The sequence below is a fragment of the Nestor notabilis genome, unplaced genomic scaffold, assembly GCF_000696875.1.
Source record: "Nestor notabilis isolate BGI_N333 unplaced genomic scaffold, ASM69687v1 scaffold12600, whole genome shotgun sequence".
Classification (NCBI taxonomy): Eukaryota; Metazoa; Chordata; class Aves; order Psittaciformes; family Psittacidae; genus Nestor; species Nestor notabilis.
This window is the reverse complement of record NW_009912508.1, coordinates 470-20553: the sequence shown is the minus strand read 5'-3', so window position 1 is coordinate 20553 and position 20084 is coordinate 470. Positions and strand designations below refer to the sequence as shown.

Genomic DNA, 20084 nt, shown 5'->3' with positions numbered 1-20084 from the left:
CGCCTGTTTTTTCTCCCCCCCCCCAGCCACTGTTTAGACTAGTGGTCTTGAAGTGGGCTGCACGCACATCAAGAACAATCCACGGGGATTGGGATGCAGGAAGAACATATGTTTTACCCTTATTAAATAGAAGATTATTTTTTAGACACTGTTTATTTCATCTCTATTCATCTCATCCTTTTATAATGTATATTTTATAATGCATAATATATTAGTTATTAATTATTTATAATTATTAAATGTATTAGTACAGTATTACATATGTGTAATTTATAAATAAAATACATACTTCGGGGGTATGTGCTCAAAAAGATTTTACCAATAGATGTTCACGATTGAAAAGGTTTGGAGACCACTGGGTTGGACCAGAGAGTTGTTGGCTCTATAGGTCAGTATTAAAACTGCACCGAGTTAGCTGAAGTGTCCTCACTTCCCTAGAGCATTGAAAAGACTGTTGTGTAGTGTTGAAGGACATCACTTGTACAGCCTAATAGTTTATTTGTTTCCGAAACACACAACAATTTGTATTTCATCAAGTGGATTAAATAAGTCTCTTGGGAGTCCTCATTCGAATCAGTCAGGATTTCCCTTAAGAAGAAAATAAAACCTTTGCCAGGAAAAATGAAACAAATGAAATAGAGCTGAACAAAACCAAGCAACAATCCAAGAGATACTTACTACTACTGAATGCCATATGCAACTAATACGATTAATGTTTTGAAGATGTGACAAGGTCAAATGATAGAGCGATTAAGTATCTAACAAAGTTCAGGCACAAGTCTGTGGAAAATCATGCTGGAATTTTTGGCTGTTAATACTCCAAGGGCCATTAAAAGTTACAAGAAACTATTGAAATGTTCACTAGTTTGGGGCCTCTTGTTAAAATGTTATGTTTTTCTCAGACACTTGAGGGATCAAGAGGGTTTTCTTTTCTTTGATGTATTCTATCTGCTCTGGGGTAAAAACACACATCACAAAATAAACTTTTTTATATTTAATATTTAATGACATACAGCTGCTGGAGGGAATGTTTTTTCTCCTTAACATAGCACAATCCCACCCTGCTAAAGGATCATTTTCATTTTGCATTTTTGTTTTTAATACTGCTGAGGGACTAGACAAAGGCTTGGTTCAGCACTGCAGGCTGGGCAGACAGTTGATCTCAAACATTTATGGCTTTGAAGTAGAGCTAGATTGAAAACAAAAAGTTTATCATCACCAACTGTTTCAGTGCAATGAAAAGGGTTGATATCTCAATCCAACTGAAATACAGTTTCTTATGGGGTTTATGACACCCATTGGTATCATTTCTTTTTTTTTTTTACCCTATTTCAAAATATGACAAGTAAAAATGCAGAGAATTTATACTGATGTGTCCTTATAATACTATTGCTGAAATACTTTAATATTGTCGTACTGTTACTTAAAATACTATGGGAAACAACTTTTTAGAATTGATGGGAAATAGCATCTTCTTATGAGAAGGTATAGTAAATATTCACTTTATCAGTTCAAGAACCTGTGTCTTCCAATATGTTTAAATTAGGCTGGAATTATTTTTCTGTGATATTGAAAAAACTACTCCACTCTCATATACAGCTGACATATTAATAAGCAGAAAGGGAACTTTAAAGAAGAAAATATTTTTAATGATTATCCTTAATTACTAAAGTATTTCAAATATTATTGCACAGGATGGTATTATATATGGCCCCATTAATGTGGACATGCCATGAGACTAAGTGGAATAATAAATATAGATAAAAGTGTATTAATTGAAATTCTGAAATAAAATATCAGCATGTTATAAACTGCCAGTGGGTTTTTAATTTTCATTTGTGAGAAAATGTTAAAACTTATTTTCCTTCAAATTGATATGAAGAAGTATTCAGGAAGTTGACCTGTTCCACAGTGTCAAAAGTCAGCTTCAGCCAACTCTTCCCTGAAGTGAAGAACATAAGACCAGTTTAAAGGAAGCAGGAAGTATAGTGCATTTGAATCTAAAGTTTTCTACTCTCTAAATACCATTTAAGTCTCTGTAGTTGGTATTAAATGCAACTTTGTGGGAGGCAAGATTCCCTTGATGCTTTCAAGGTTCCCCTATAATCTAAAGCACATTGTGGTGCATGCTTGGTGCAGAAACCTGTGTAGTTTAGCCATGTTCTTCTCTGCTAGTTTGATATCATGAACTTGTGGAGCACTGTTCACAATTACCAGTGCTGTCTGTAATATTACATACAACACCGACATTAACCTTGAAATGATTTGGACTCTTCATTAGGGACTCTAGTGGTAGGACAAGGGGTAATGGGTTTAAACTTAAACAGGGGAACTTTAGGTTAGATGTAAGGAAGTAGTTCTTCACAGTGAGGGTGGTGAGGCACTGGAATGGGTTGCCCAAGGAAGCTGTGAATGCTCCAACCCTGGAGGTGTTTAAGGCCAGGCTGGACAGAGCCTTGGGCGACATAGTTTAGTGTGAGGTGTCCCTGCTCATGGCAGGGGGGTTGGAACTAGATGATCTTAAGGTGCTTTCCAACCCTAACTATTCTATGATTCTATGATTAATATTAGATGGGAGGAAGATGGGATATATTTCACTTTCTGCTGTGTATACAGTGCTGGTACCTTTTCTAGCAAGCTTGTGCGTGTAAGCGCTCCTCTTGATAGCTTTACAGAGTTGTTTTTAATAACAGGTTTTCCCTCATCAGAAACAAGCCGCTTGCTCTGAAAACCTTATGCCTGATGCAAGCCACATGACTCCTCCCCAGATTCCTGCCACATCAGCAGATTCTGTGTGTGGAACACACTGTGAAGTTATGTTCTAGGTGTATTCCTGTGGCCATTGAATAAAATTCTTTTTGACAGATGAAAGTCATGGCCAAACAGCTTAAGATGAGGGAATAGACCAATGAAACGGCAAAAGCTTTTTGGGGTGGAAGCTTTGCCAAGTTTTAGGAATTCCACTGCTATGCTAGGCTTCTCCCAGCTGCATACTTTGCTTTTAGTGATAAAAATTAAATACTAAACCTGGTGAACAGCTACTAAACCCTGTAGATTACTTTGCCATTGGCAGAGGACAGTTGGTAGTACTGTCATTGACCTTAGAGTGCTATGTATAGGAAGGCATTTGTTAGAGCCTCTTCAACTTGATTTGGGTTGTGTTCCCATTTGGAATCCAGTTGTGAGAGGATGCTATCTACCTTTTTGGAGCAGTTAATACTATGGCATGTCAGAGACCTTAACTATTTTATTTTTTTTTTAAGAAGCTTGAACTATTAATTTAACATCAAAGGATGTGTTAATAACAAGAAGGGAAGACCAATGCTTTTAACAGTAATGGCATCTGATGTTCCTATTTATTTAGTAATACCAAAGGCAAATCACCCCAACAAATTGAAAGCTGTAATTGTAAGATGTTATCAGAATAATGTGCCATTTATCTGAGTTCATGCTGCCAGTGGAAAGCAAATAGGGTTTTTTTCTACATTTTGTAAGACTGAAAAACACAGGACACTAACTGCTTCCATGCTCATTGCAATCTTCTGAGTGCCCGATAAGCCTGAACCTTGCCAAGAGGCAGCTATTGCTTTGTAATCTGCAATTTCCTATTTCTGCTTAGGTATCTGATATGCGAGTTATTTTATTCCAGAGTAGAATGAAAGCTTTTTACACTGGGAAGGTTTTGATAATTGCTTTTAGAGGTTATGACTTTGTGCAAAATGTGTTAGCAAAAGGCATTTTGTCATTTCTCCACCTAATTAATATGGAGAGGTGTTCTTGTATCCTGTGCAACAATCCTGTATTCTGGACTTGTGTTCAAATGGACTCTCACCTGGAAGTACAAACATGAGTGGTGAATGATCCCCATCCTATTAAAAAACGGGGCTGCTTCTGGAACCTCAGAAAAATTCTGTATTCTTTTCCTTACTTTCCCCATCTGTGTAAGTGGAAAACACTCCCCTTCAGGCTAGTTGTATGAAACTTGATTCACCAAGTGAAAAGTGCTTTCGTTTCTCAAATGATCTCAAAATTAAAGTCAGAATCATTTTATTTTGTCTATTTATTAAAATGTTTGGCTGCAGAATTTAAAGAATTATTTTATATCTTCTTTCTTCTTAATCAGTGTTTGGCAGAATTGAACATGGCTGTTCAAATGCTAAACGGGCTCCAGCTAAATATAATTCATCAATGGCATTTGTTAGCTTTAGGTTAAACTGATTGCCAGGAGGCATCCCAGTAAAGCAGATACTGCAGTTCAGTCCCAGTTGAGATGAGCTTTAAGTATAAACTTAAGGCTTTGGCAAATCTTTTCCATTGATGTTTAATCAGAGAGCTGGGCTGAAACGCGTTTACTGTGACACAGGATTTTAAATAGTAGAAATCTTGTAAAAGAACATAATGATCTGATTTCATTCCCTTTGAATTCTGTGCAAGTTTTGTTGATGTTTTGATGATGCAGGATCAGAACTTCTCATGTAAATTCTAGTGGTGATGTCTGGTAGTGTGTAGTAGTGATGACACAGCTTTCATGGTGCTTCTCCTTAAAAAAATCAACTCTATTGATCTGTGTAAGACTTGTGTGGTTCTATGTAGCCTATGTTACACAGGTCCTGCTATTTTTAAAAGGGAATTTTATCTTACTAATCATCTATATATATGTGTATGTATACACACACACACACATGTTTTGCAGGTATTATTGACAGCACCCAGGTGGAGCAGAGGCAGGTCGTAGCTGTGACTGGTGATGGAACCAACGATGGACCAGCACTAAAAAAAGCTGATGTTGGCTTTGCAATGGTATAATCTTGAGCATATTTATTGATGTTTCTGTCATTATGGATTTGTTCTAAGAGGTTTTTCATTAGTTACATGCTGAGAAAGTTGCTTGGTTATTAGTTATTGGAGGAGGTGAGTTATGTTGCTTCTGAATCCTTTAATTTACTACGTTTTGCTACTTTTCCAAAATTTTGTCTAAGGTGATTATTGGCCATGTGCAGAATCCTGTGCCAATACAGAAAAATGAACTATTTTCTCCACAACTTTGCTTTGATTAAATCCATCACTAAGTGTAAAGATGTCTTCCGAATGTACTCTGATTCTGAAGACATTAATATGCTAGACTATATACTAATATACATGACTTTAATTTTTGTTAGCAATTCTGTTCATGTATATTAATAAGCTATAATCAATGATAAAAATAACTCAGAAGATCGGTAGTCATTAAGCTGGTAATTTAAACCACTCAAAATGATCATCACATGAATTCCACTGCTCTCTATCAATCCCCTTTTCTGTGTCCTTACTCACTTTCAGAAATAGGCCACATTAGCAACCTTCCTAGTGAACAGAAAATGCAGAATATACTCAGCAGTCCCTGTTACTATGCTGGGAAGTCTCTGTATAACTGTGGACTTTGAATGAGTATGAAGGTCTGTATTCTAACTGTCGCTCTACTTTCTAATAGGTAATGTTAGTCACAATTAATTTTTTCAGGGTATTGCTGGAACAGATGTTGCAAAGGAAGCCTCAGACATCATCCTGACAGATGACAACTTTAGTAGCATTGTGAAGGCTGTAATGTGGGGACGCAATGTCTACGACAGTATCTCCAAGTTCCTGCAGTTCCAGCTCACTGTTAACATCGTGGCTGTGATTGTGGCTTTCACTGGAGCATGCATTACCCAGGTGAGCTGTTGCTGAAAGTATGGGGTCAAATCCTATCAAGATAAATTTTCATTCTTAGGTAATGGTGGCTTACATTTGATTCTTACTTTGCACAACAGAAAGTATTCTTCTGAGCATTAAGAGTGTATTTAGGATCAAGCTGCTAAATGTTAAATAGCGGTTCACATAAGGAAGTGTACTAATTCATCTTCTCTTGGAAGTAAATTACTTTTAAGAGCTGCTAATTTTTATGCTGCTTCCACATAGCTCTCTGGTTTTGATTACATATTATTGTAATGACTGAGCCTTGTGATGGTGGACAAAAAATGTCAGGGATTGGAAGAAGGATGAGGTTATGTGACTTGGCCTTTTCCTCTCAGAATATTTCACTACAAAATGTATAATTTTTGATGGATTATGGAATGGGATTATTATTTTCAGGAGAGCAGTTCTGACACACAGAGGTAATCCCAGTGGGTGGGCTTTTTGACTGATAAAAACATTCTTGCTTTCAGGCAGTCCCTTTTAATTTCAGGTGCAAATGACAAACCAGTTAAATGCCACATGCAGTTGGACTTGGATCTCTTTTTCTGCCTTTACGTTAATCCCTCAGTGCAACCCTGGTGTACTTGCAATGTGACTACTACTTTTGCAAAAAATGTGTGAAAGCAAACCATAGTTTTTTCCCCCCTTCAAATTACTACTTTTTGATTCATAAAATGAAGTTTTATTTTCCCTAGAAAGAAAAGAGAATGTATTTAGTTCACTAGGAGGTCTTTCTAATGGAGGATAAAATGTAACATCCAGGTTTTAGTGCTGTCCCTCCCTAAAGTGTAGTTGTGATGCTGCAGGCAGGTGCTGTTACAAATTGCCTCCTCTGATGGAGACACACGATGGGGAAGCTGCTGCTTCCCTCTCTTGTGCATCATCCAGATGCACAGACCTGTTTTCGTGGGTGTATTTCACCTCATGCACACCTGAGCAAAACAATGAATAAGTCATTAGCTCTGTTCCAGGGTAAACTTACATTGTAATCATGGAATTGATCCTTGAAACCAGAAACCCAGGTACCCTTACAAAACCATGAGGTCAAACTTCTCCTAAGTCTTGACTGACGTGTACAGGCTTTTTTTGTGCTGCATGTCAGCAAGCTTCAGCTTCTGCTAGCGCCGTGCAATGGCTGCATGGATGGGACTGTTACCAGTCAGCACCTCTGCTAAGGGAGCATGAGGATAGTGCCGGGAGTCTCAGAGACATGCAAAAAGGCTGGTTTTGAAGCAAGTGGAAGCGATCTTAAAAAGTGAAATAACTGGTTTATCCTGTATAGAGGAAGCACTGAAACCTGAATTCGCTTGTTTTCCAAAAAGTCAAAATTGCAAGCTGTCAAGTGCTAGCTCCCTCCCACTGCCCCCAGGCCCTGCTCATGCCTGGGTGTCACAGCTGAGCCTCTCTGTGCCACAGATTTACTCGTATGGCAGCAGAACTTGGATAACTTTTCCCTTGGGAAATATGTCCAAGCATATTGAGAAAATGCTTAGCTATAAAGTGATTGTTGTTGGTAACAGAAGGTATGGAATAAGGACTAAAACTCTGGAAGGTCAGACCTCCTGGATTTTTATCAGTGGTACAAAACAATATAGAAAAGAGTACACGCAGCATCGTGGTGAGAATGCCGTGACTGGGCCTGCTGTGAGTGCTCCCTTTTAAGACCCTGTTTTATAGACATTCAATCACTGCCAATTAACATTTATTTAAGGTGATTTTTTTGTTGTTGTTGATATCCAGCATTTTTTCAATTGCCTTATGAAAACATGAAGGGAAATATATTCCGTTTGTTAATTGAAGGATTTCTGGTTTATTCTTTAAGAGGTTAAACATTACAGTGCATTAAAGACTATTTTCTGTCTAGTCTAAGTGCATAAACAGTGCGAGCTTTTCATTCCAGAGCTTTCTTCATCCTTTGAAGGATTCCATTGGCTTCTAGTAGGATTTGGATCAGGCCCAGTGTATTTATATTGCCCTAATGGTCTGTAAGACCATCACTGAGCCTGTCAAGTCTGTCATCCCTGTTTAAAGGTTTTAATGTACACCTCCTAGAATCCTGTATTTCTGTCCAAATAGATTCTCACGCAATTCCTTAGTTTGTCAGTAAAAATGCAAATCCAACAGAGACGTCCAAAAGGAGCTAAAATTCAAATTGTAGCAAAAGGGCAGCAGTTAATTCCATTGTAGTTCTGTTTATGCTCAAAGGCCTGACTGCTGATCATCCCAAGCAGCTCTCGGTTCTGCCTCTGCCTTACGAATGAACATCATTATGTAGGTTTTGACTCAAAGGCTCTAGCCAGTAAAAGGGCATTATGTTTGTTTGGCTCATAAGCATTTCTAAAAATTACCCTTAAGAACATACTGTACCCTGTGGCTGCTCTGGAAATAGCTCTATCCCAAAATGCATGAATATAACAAAAAAACCTTGCAAACAGGCTAGGTGCACATACACAGATCCAAGTCTGCAAAACTGCACACAGGTCTCAAATTACTATCTTGACTGAAACATTTAAGTTCTTAACAAACAAATGAAGCTAAAATTTATAGTTTCCAAAAGGCAGCATAGCTTTCTGTGACCTTCAAAATGAATATGTAAGGTCCACATCGGACTGGATTTTACTTTGCTTTTAGGTAGTCAGTTTTCCTTTGATATACAGAATATAATTTTAGTTCACAATTAATATTCAGATTAATTAATATTCCACAGATTATGGTTTTGGTGCTATTTCATCAAATCTAGAACGAGAAAAATTCTGTGCAGGTTATAACATTTCTTCCATGCTTCTTAATGTCGCCTCTCAAAAAGTATGTTCTGCAATTCAGAACCAGCATACTGGGACACTGGAGTATGAAGATTCTTCTATGCTTATCTACTCTGATGAAAAGCTGACTGGGGATCACTCCATCTGTGGCTGCATAGGTGCTCTTAATTTTGTTTCTAGCCTGCAGATAACACCCACCAATGAGACCACAACTATTGTTGCTACTAGTCCCATGTCGGTGCAGTTTGTGGCACAATGCAGCCAGGCTGTATTAATTCACCTGTCTTTCAAATAGCCTAATTCCTTTACCTCTTGCTTCTTCTCTCTGGGTTGCTCAGTGCATACTTTCAAACTGATCAGGGTGTGGTTATCTTGACCAGTTTGCATATAATTGTCCATTCTGTTTAGCAACTATTACCTCTGGTTAAACCGGTAATTCCTTTTTCCAGTGGATTTATGAGATACATTCTGACTTCATTCTTGGAATAGCAATTTTGCACAGCCCTTGCCTGACTCAGTGAGGGTTCTTCTTTGCAGCTCTGCCTACACTTACTGTGAATTTTGTACTTCAAATGAGTCATTGCTCCACACCTCTAGGTATCATATAGAGTTCTATATGCGCCTTACAAAGCTAGAAGATTTATCCTGTTTCCTGTCCCCTACACAGTACCAAGAGAATATTAGGTCATTATGTTTGGAGCTGTAAAAATAATCTGGGTAGGTACAAAATAAAGGTTTTTAAATGCAGTTCAGTCAAATGGAAACAGTTTTTCACTGGAACTCTAAAGCTAGCAGGTTATCTCTGTGCCAAATTTTGTCTGTATCCAACCGCTGAGGCAATGTAACTATTCAGAAAGGTTACATCAAAGACAGAGAAGACAAAGACTTTGTTTTAACATTTTGCATTCAAATTATTATTCTTGTACTCCGAGAAAGACTTAATGCTTTAGCAGACATTAGGAACTGAAAACAGTGACTCTATAGTACATTATATTTGGAAAATTAAATGTAAATTAAAAAGCACTCTTAGCAGTGAACTACTGCATGAATCACTTGTTGTTTTTACAGATCTTGTTCAAGAAATGAGGATGATCTATACTTACATGTATAAGGCAGTAATTTACATGGTTATAATGTTTGAATGCAAACTGTATTTGGCAAATCCTAAAATCATAGCATTGGCAAATTTGAAAAAGCTATAATATAAAATCAAAGTATGCACTGTTTAGCTTTGTTTTGGGAAGGCTTAGAGGCGTGGAGATAAAATTGAGGATGCCACTGCCATACAATTAGTGGATGATCTAGCAGCAGAAGTGAGGGCTGACATTTCTCTGCATTAGTGGATAAAAGGTTAACCCACCAGAAATGCTCATTTTTATAAACCCAGGCATGTGTTTTCTCTGACAAGTGGGAGTGAAGAGGTAAGGGTGAAAATACCTTTTTATTCTCCTACAGCTTGTCATCTAAATCAAAAGTAACAAGCTCTAAAATTTGTGAGGCTCTGCATGTCACAAAAGATTTGTAGTTTATATCCAGCCTTTGGCAATTTGTACTTTTAAGTGTTTCAAAGATGAAGTGTAACATCACTTGATTTAAGGGACATTTTCCTTTTACCTCTAGGCCAAAGCTAACCTATTCCAAGGTCAAATGGAAAGGAATTTGACAAATAACTGGTGATTTTGGGTTCAATTTGAACAGCTTTCATCCCCAAAGTTTTCAGAAAGTGAGTTAGGAACTATTAGCTAGTCAGTTAGTGGCCAAAATTCAGAACACTGAATTTGCATCCCACTTGCATTAGTGACTAAAATCTGTAATAATGGAAGACTAAGCCCCTTAGCTGATACGTATTTTCCTCAGTTTCCACCAACTAATCAGAAATCAGATAGAGTTGCAGTGGAAATTTCATTCCACTGCCTGCCCAGACTAATGTGTATTTAATGTTTTGGCTTCAGCTTAGAATGAGCTTTCACACTTGACTGAGCAGCGCAGCACTGCCAATAATAGATAATTATTAGGGGCACCATAGCCACCCAAGGTGATTGGCAGTGTGAAATGGTGAGAACAAGTTGTTGCCAAAACTGATGACTGCCAACTACAGTTGCGTGATTTAGAGACTGAAATAATCTGCCTCTTCGTTATGCTAGGAATATGTCAGGCTCTGATAGACACCTGAATATTTAACTCTGTTAAGCATAACAGACAAATTCAGCTTATTTACACAGAAGGCAGCACAGGAAGTGGAAATTCAGCTATTGTAACCTCTCAAAGTAGAAAATGTTTCTCGAGGAGTTATTAACCAGACAGGTAGAAGTATGACAAGGAAAACTGTTCAACAGAAAAACATGTTTTCTTTTTTCTCTATATACTGTGCCCTAGCAACAAACTGCTTTTAGTGCAAGTACTCTCCTTGTCTGAGGCATTAGTATTAATAAAAACAAATGAGGCCTCAATTTGGAACAAAGTTTGTCCTGATTGCTTTCAGGTTTTTAGCCACCTCTAAAGACAAAGATGTTTCCTGTTTCTGCAGCTGCATACCAAATGAGTGACTGAACTCTCCACACAAGCCCAGTTAATGCAACCCATAACCAAGAGGTCAAAAATCTATTTATGCTAATTTTCCCTAATGTAGCCAACTTGTAAAACTTAGAAGCAGGAGGTTGCTTTTCTCCATCCCTCTGAATAAGTCAAAAATTAGTTGTGTTCTTTTTTATTAATAAAATGTATCAAAATTTGTCTAAGTGTAGGGATGTTAAATACATGTTTTCAAGAGGAAATAATGGTTTATCACAAGGGAGAGTTGGAATATAAACCAGATCCACAAGAGACCAGACCACTTACCATTGTTCTCCACACATTCTTGGGATACTGAATTGGCCCTCATTATTTGACAATATTTCATTAAAAATGGCCATTTAACCCTTTGACAAAAAGGACAGAGTTCATAAGGTAGGTTTATTGCCTTTGATTTGGCTCGTATGCTGGTCCATAAATTTCTTTGCTTCATTATTACAGCATTATGGTAATGTAATGCATAAAAATAGTGCTCTGATCTTCCACCTTCCACACTGCAGATTAACTGCCTTCCATTATAAGAGCTGTCATGCTGATACCTTGTTACTTTTGAGATTCTATTTTTCTAATAAACCCCATCTATTTGAAACAGGAAGCAGACCTTACTAATGCTGCCCATTCTGGGTTCAGTCTAAAGGGGATTGTTAGATGCAGAAGAAGAACCTCCTTCATTCTTCCTGATATGGCTCCTTGAAGAGGTTGCATCCATCATTACAGCTGCCTTAGTGAATAACAAATCAAAACTCTCTAATATTCATCTCGAGTTCTCCGGAAATCTCTGCTAGTTTGCTTTATTTATTTTCTTTTGGGTTGTTTTAAGCGAGATCTCAAGTCCTCTCTGATATGACCATAGACACTACTGATTTGAGTGAGGAAAGAGCTCCTTCTAGCGGTTGGAGATTTGCTTCAGAAAAGTAATACATCCTGACCACTAGTAATGTTTGAGTTACTTCTTTCCAAATACATTATCCTGTTACCCCGTGAAACAATAAGGATTTTAGTATTTTTTTCATATTTGGTATAGTTTAATGAGTTTCAGGGTTGGTTTTTTTTTTCTTTTTAATCCAGATATTAGGCATGTTTTTAGTCACTACTGTTTTTAAAAGGTCTTATCCCAGGAAGATGTATTAACGTGTCTCAGGAATTGCCTTAAAAATTGATAACAATTACAAACTGTTTCTGACAAAACAGTATAGGTAGTTTATAGTAAAAGGAAACATTACTTTTTAAATTGTTCCAGTGTATTAGTGTTATCTAATTACCTAAATTCAGCTGGAAATTTCAGCATGATGCATGAAGTAACAGAGGGTATTGTAAAATCTATCATAAAGCATTATGTTATGGTTTGTAAGCATTGTGTGATTGTAAATATTCCTGATTTAAGGGACTGGAGAGAAATAATTTATCTTTGCTCAGATCACGGTGTTTCCTGTCATACTGGTCTTGCATATGAAATACAAGAAAGGACATAGTAGGGCAGACTAAAGGTCCGTGGATTTCAGTGTCCCATCTTCAGCACTGCTGGTGTCACACAGGAAGAAATTAAATCCCAGTAGAAGACTTGACAACCATTATTTGTCTAGGAAATATGTAACTTTCTAATTTGTCTCCACAGGACTCTCCTCTGAAAGCTGTACAGATGTTGTGGGTCAATCTCATTATGGACACCTTTGCCTCCCTTGCTTTGGCCACTGAACCTCCCACCGAGGCTCTGTTGCTGAGAAAGCCATATGGCAGAAACAAACCTCTTATATCCCGCACCATGATGAAGAACATTCTGGGCCACGCTGTTTACCAGCTTACTCTCATATTTACTCTTCTTTTTGTTGGTAAGAAAGTTTGTTATGCTTGTTGCTTGGTTTAGAACATGTCAGAAAGCTGTAAATGTAACTACTTAATGCACATCTATTAAGTCTGTCTCAGTTAAAGAGCTGGCAGAAGCGAGGTGTTTAATGGGATCAGAAATAGTAGGGGAAATGGAACACATGCAAGAGAGGGATTGAGTCACCTTTCAGTTGTTGTTTCCATTGGGAAAGGCCTCAGTGAGTTTTTTTGCCTCCTGACAAAACATAGGCTTTGCCAGAAGTTCATGTTAAAATGTAGCACAGGTTACATTTTAATCAGAGTATCTAACCTGGTTCTTCTATTCTGAAATTTCCTTTTGAGACTTGTCATCTTTAATAGGCATGTAACAAAAAAAACTAACAACAACAACAAAACCAGCAAAAATCAAGATCCATTTTACCAATAGCTGGAGAAGCTCTAATCGGGAGCAAAATGTTTGCGATAGTCAAGAAATAATGCTGATCTTATGTAGTATTGGTAAGCAAGTAATTAGTATTAAGTGATATTCATGAATAACACTCTGTTTTGACATTTAATATCTAGAAAGGATATTGAAAGGGGAAAAAAATATAATTTATTAGATTGCTGGACTCTTCCTCAGGCTTTGCTAGCAATGGATGCTTTTTATAGGTTGTATTTTGGAGAAGGGAGGAAAGGAGGAGGAATGTTTCTTGCTGCAGGGAATAGCAGAGGCTAATAATAGATTCTGTTGCTTCACAGTACTAAGTGAACTTTGCTCAAAGGACTGCTAATGTTATCAGTTGAGTATTGTGTTTCTGTCACTGTGTCATCACCTTTAAATTACATGTATTGTCTTTCAAATCTTTTCTTTATGTACTGACTTCCATATAAGCTGTAACTGTAAATTTATGATTCTTAGGAGGGTTTTGAGCTTTGTTCTTGGTAATTCATGTGATATGAATCTTGGAACAAGAACTTCTGTGGACTTTATGGGGAGTTTTAGTGGCTTTTTGATGAGTTTTACGGTTTAAAATACTTTATCCTGAGCTCTGATGAAAAGAAAACCAGGCTTCTTCACCCTATTCTAATTATTTCTGTGTGTCTCTGGAAAACCCATGCATATTTTGAAGGATGCAGCCCAACCAATTTTCTGATAAGACTAGGAAGTAGTCTTCCTTTCTGAACTCCATGAGGCTCAGCTTTGCAGTGAGATGCTGTTCTAAATGCAGTGTTTTGGGAATTAAATTCCAAATTAATGAGAATTATTTTTATTTTGACCAATTACACTTCTTTTCTTTTTGTACTTGGTTTCTGTAGAGACAAGTACGTCACATTTATGTATTGTTTTCTATGATGTGGCAATAAATCCATGGTGTTTGAACATACAGAAGTGCATTTGAGACATCAGACACATCGGAAATCCAGAAGACATTGTTTAGTTCTGTCAAACTGTAGTATTAAAAATAAATCATAACTCCAGCAATGAGGCATAATAAAGTTGATAAACTATAGCACCTTTTGGAATGTTCGGAAATAAAACTAGTTATGGGTCTAACCACTGCCATTCCACAATAGCAGCATGTTCTCCTTTGCCTGTTAAGGGATGCAATGCAATAATAGCAATTTAAGGACAGATGCTCTGACTGAGGGAAGAATTCTTCATATATTTCTGTTTGTATGTGTACTGAATGAAAGCAAATAGATGTAATATGTGTGTGTATATATGTGCATATGTATCTATAACAGATAAAATTATTATATCTGTTTGCTTTCATTAATTTTTTCCTTTACTGTTTATATGTAGTAAGGGGAATATTTTCCAATACTTAGTTACCTCTCTGGAGGAGATGTATAATCTTCTTTAAACTATCTGCTCTCTTGCAGTCCATGTTTTGTGGCCTTGTATTGTGTTACTGATGTATTTGTGATATCCTAATATAATTTCTGTCAAAAGGCTATAAGCCAAATTCTTTCTTTGGAAACATGCTCGTTATTCCAAGTGACTTGAACATGAACTGCTCAAATATCCCAAGGCAGGAAAATGCTCACTGTTAGCCAATGGAATTAATGACCTCAGGAGAAAACCTGAGGAAACCTTTCTTCTTTCTTCAGAAATTCTGAATATTACGCTAGTAGGATAGCAGAGAAGTTTTAATTTGCTGTCATTAACAAAACACTGGTTATAAAATGGGGTAGTATTGTAATAGTTCATTCATTAGTTACGCTTCCGTGTGAATGACCATCCTTACTTTAAGACAATGCCTCTTTCAATAACTGTTATCTATAAAGTTTGCAAGACAATGCCTCTTTCAATAACTGTTATCTATAAAGTTTGCATGTAAGAAAGAACGTGAAAAACCGGATATGAGCCATCAGTGTGCACTTGAGCCCAGACAACCGTCGTGTGCTGGGCTGCACCCCCAGAGCGTGAGCAGCAGGTCGAGGAATTCTCCCCCTCTGCTGGCTCTGGGGAGCCCCCCCCTGCAGCCCTGATCCAGCTCTGGGGCAACAGCACAAGAGGGATGTGGAGCTGCTGGAGCGAGGCCAGAGGAGGCCCCGGAGCTGCTGCGAGGGCTGGAGCAGCTCTGCTCTGGAGCCAGGCTGAGAGAGCTGGGCTGGGGCAGCCTGGAGAAGAGAAGGCTCCAGGAAGACATGGTTGCAGCCTTTCAATACATAAAGGGGACTTCTAAGAAAGACAGAGAGATACTTTTCACCAAGGCCTGTAGTGACTGGACAAGGGGCAGTGGTTTTAAACTGAAAGAGGGGAGGTTTGGTTGGGCATAAAAATTTTTTTTACAATGAGAGTGGTGAGACACAGGAAGTGTTCAAAGTCACATTGGATGGGGCTTTGATCAACATGATCTACTGAAAGATGTCCTTGCCCATGGCGGGGGGAGATTGAACTATAGGTGATCTTTAAAGGTCCCTTCCAACCTAAACCATTCTATGATTCTGTAAGGAAAGAGGTCTCTCAAGTGCAAGTATCTTTTCAAAACTTACCTCATTTTTACAGTTACTCATCATAGGTTGTATCTTGCATTTTTATTGGCCAGACATAAAAGCAAAAGTCAAATTATCCAAATAAAGAGCAATGCCTCATGGTGTGCTTGCAAAGCAGACTAGTAGAGTGAGCAAACCCAAATCCATTTAAAACCAGGAATGTCTGTGGGTTTTATCATTAAAATGCTTGAATGCTTGTGAAGAGTTTGTGCCATACTGGATTAGCAAATGGGTAAAACCTGCTGAAAAGTGGTTGCTTCTACTTGTTGTATAAAATCACAAACATGGTCTCAGGTGTTTGGTACATCAGAAAGAATTGACTTAGAATAATTACTACTTGGTGAGAGGAAAAGCACTACTGAAAACTTTGCATAGGTATACTGAGTAATGAGATAAAAGTCATCATTTGAGAAGCGTGTTGCTCAAGAAGTTTAGGAACCTTTTGCTTACTGGTGTTATAAATTCTGCCTATAATATACATTAAGTGCAGAAAGTAAGCTGGTAAAGCAGAGCACAGGAGTCAACTAGCTAAAGCAAACAAGGGAAATAGACATTTAAGTTTGATTAACTTATTCTAGTGGAAACCTTTCTTTTTGTCTTATGCCTAGGCGAGAAAATGTTTAAGATTGACAGTGGGAGGAATGCACCCCTTCACTCTCCTCCTTCGGAGCATTACACCATTATCTTCAACACCTTTGTCATGATGCAGCTTTTCAATGAAATCAACGCACGGAAAATCCATGGTGAAAGGAATGTCTTTGATGGCATCTTCAGAAATCCTATTTTTTGCACTATTGTACTGGGTACCTTTGCTATTCAGGTAAGGATTTGGGCAAGAATTAGTAACTGTTCATCAGAAATGTAACTTTTTTGTATATTTTCTTTTTTTTTTTAAATCTAAATGTTGTATGGGGTACACTTGATAGCAAAGCACCTGGTTTCACATATTTTTTGAATCAATACAGGTATTAATAATGGAATATGTTACGTAGCCATACTAATACAGCATAAATTTTGATTGTTTTAAGTAGGTCAAACCTTAAATTAATCTGAAGATGTTAAAAAATAACATCCATCATGATTTGGTGGTCTTGGAACTGTTTTTTTTGTAGAAGAAATTATTAAATAATGTACCAATCAATAGCAGCAAAGCATTTTACATTACTACTCCGTGAATAGATAAATTGGCCTTCAAATAGCTAATGCTGATCTGTTCTTCTGAGGCTAAAGGCCACTGCCTAATGCTACTCAATGTTCTTGGTAATACTGTGTCTTGGCAGTAGTTCTTCATGTCCATCTCATGAGTTTGCTGTCCCAGTCATGTGTGAACATCATGAAAAATACACACTTTTCCCAAATAGTTGTAATTTTTCTTCCGTAAGAACTCAGCTTCCTCCTTCCACTCCTGTATCTGTCCTTCTTGCTAACTTCTATCCTGTACTTGATACCACTTGACATGACCTCTTAGAAGCCTACTACAGCCCTCACAGTTGCTTAGATTTGAGCTATTTCTGTCTTGACATTGCTCAATTCCGCATTGGCATCCTGGAAGCTGTCAGTTTTGGGACGTTCCTCATGGAAGTAGTAAGGAGGAGGGTAGAGCTATTAGAATCTGGGCTATAGTGGTTGAAACAGCAAAGGGGAAACCGCTCAATAAACTAAGTATGGGAAAAAGGACACCAGTGATTGGTAGCAGAACTTGATAGTGATGCTCTTTAACAGCTGGTTTGAAGACATGGTTTAACTACCAGGAACTAAAATGCCTTTAGTAGAGGCCTGTCAAATTCACAATCATCTCTAATTCTTTTTTTCTTTATCTGTTGTTAATCATGGGCAGTATTTGAGGATGTTTTCTTAGTTCTAGGCATTACTCTATTCGGTTGTCTGTCTGAAGGAAAAGTGTCATGTAGCTACTAGCCACGTTTCTGAATTGGCTGATGATTTTCCTCACTCTCCCCTGCTTCCTTAGTAGCTGAAATACTTTAAGTGCACACTTCAAAACACTAGGTTTGCACTCCAGCAGTGAATCAAAAAAGATACTGTAGCATAAGAGTACTTAGGCTGTGACTCCTACTTGCTTTTAAGCCTCTTTTTAAAATCAGGTAATGTTTCTTGGCACAGCAGAAGGTTAATCTTTCTATTTTCCACTTTGTGTATTAGGTTGTGGAAATACAGCTTGCATAATGTTGCTTGCTGAAGCAATGTCAGGAAAGCACTTACAATTTTGGCTGTGTGTTTTAATAGCTGGATCCATGGGCCAAGCATCTTATTCTAAAGGAAAAATGATTGATCTTGGATTATGTAGATGGATGTGAGAGGTTACGAAAGTGGCTTTATTTCATATTTAAAACTTTCTGAGTTTCATATGTGTTTACTATGCTTTCTGTGAAGTACAGACTAATTGGCTTTGCTATTTCATCTTTGAGTGCAGTAGTTCCATTAACTAATAGTTTAGTTTAGTCCTTCTCCTAAACCCCTCCACAAAGAAAAAGCCAGCAGCAGTGGCCAAATTTGCAAAGTAAAAAAGATGGAGACTATTAGAATGTATCCTCAGTAAGGATCAGAAAGTGCTTCTGAGAGAGCTTACAACAGCTTGAGAAATAACAGGGTAGTTACCACTCCCGTCCACAGACAAGCAATAGATTTCTTTTACTTCTCTAATTCCTTTCTCTGCTTTCAGAACCAATAAATGTTTTTCACAGTGAGGGAAGATGGATTAAAACATTCTATATCTGCCATATAGCATTTAGCAATTCCTCAATGTGGACTTGTAATTTCTTGCTTAGAATTTTAGTGTCATAATCACCATTTTTGTCTCCTCCTTTTTCCTTACTTTCTCCAATCATTTTCCTCCTTCCTATCTACTACCTTCCATTCCCTGTCCCATTCCCTCTTCCTGTGTATTTGCACTTCACATGGATGAATTTGTATTCATAGTCTGTGTTTTGTCATTCACAAAGGAAATCAACTGCTCTGTGTATTAGTGTTCTTTTGTATCTTAGGCTGGACTACTACTTTGAATTTGTGTTTTGCAGCCTTTTTTGACAGTCAGTTTAAATCTCTGGCTTGTGATTTCAGCTCCTGATTTTGCAGCAGCACTACGAACAAATATCAATAATGCCTGACTTTCATTTAACAAAACCTTCACAGTCTAACCAGGCTTAGAAACTTGTTCAGGTTCTGTGTGCTGGTTATCCTGCTGCATGCCATGGGGTTTTCCCCACCCTCTTTCTCCAACAGGACTAGAGTTTGCTGTCCTATCAGTCTATCCATGATAACACATCTGTAACTGTACAATAAAATGTTAATTTGAGGGAAAATCTCTCATGCAGTGGGAATTCCAAAATACACTACTCCAGAATCAACACATCTCCAGCTGAGAATACTCAGAAGCTGGGAGAACACATGGGGACAGTCATTCTTTCTTTATTCCTGGGCATTCCTGTATCACTGTTATTAGATGTGAGGCTACAGAAGCTGTAGTCTGAAGTGTTACAGCTTTTTCTGACCCCTAATTTGAGGTGCATAAGTTTGTATGGTTGGATTTTTAGTGACTGAGATTCTGAGATTTTGCTGGATGGGGCCAAACTGTACCTCTGGTAGTGTAACCTGCAAGTGCCAAACAACCTATCTGGAATGTAAGAGAGCATTTTGATTTTGCTCTTTAGATTGAGTCCATTAAACTACAGGTTGTTAGTAATATGTTTGGCTATTCTACTGGTAAAATATGTTGTAATGAAATCAGCAGAACTATAATATGCAGGAGGACAAATTAAAATCTTAAGTAAAATATGACTGAAAGTTGTTGAGGGTTTTTTTCGGGGGGGAGAGGGTGAGGGGAGTGTTTTGGTTTCTTTGGGTTTATCCCCAGAAAATATTGACCCCATTTCTTCTCTGCTTTCCTTTGTAGATAGTAATTGTCCAGTTTGGAGGAAAACCATTTAGCTGTTCTCCCCTGCAGCTTGACCAGTGGATGTGGTGTGTATTTATTGGACTAGGAGAACTTGTATGGGGTCAGGTATGCAGAATTCTGTCTTTTGATTTTATGAACCATCAAAGATGTGATATTGCTCATAGTCCTACTGTCTTCTTATTTCCTTGATCTCTCACAGTGCCATTTGTAGCACACACTGAAACATAGGTGCTAAGTGCTTCAAGAACAGATAAGAGTAATAAGGATAATTTATCCCACTCTTCCTTTTGATTTTCGTTAATTATCGTATCTTTTCT

The 20084-nt window shown here is 37.7% G+C and overlaps 1 protein-coding gene across 1 annotated transcript in view; it reads left to right on the top strand.

Annotated features, from left to right (window-relative positions):
- LOC104409805 (plasma membrane calcium-transporting ATPase 2-like) overlaps positions 1-19872 on the top strand; it is a gene marked incomplete at both ends in the record, with an annotated part of 74673 nt that extends 54801 nt beyond the window's left edge. The window contains 5 exon segments of the mRNA XM_010019791.1: positions 4694-4800; positions 5500-5691; positions 12664-12877; positions 16463-16674; positions 19765-19872. Coding sequence (XP_010018093.1) covers positions 4694-4800; positions 5500-5691; positions 12664-12877; positions 16463-16674; positions 19765-19872 — 833 coding nt within the window.
- Positions 19873-20084: the final 212 nt, after the last annotated feature.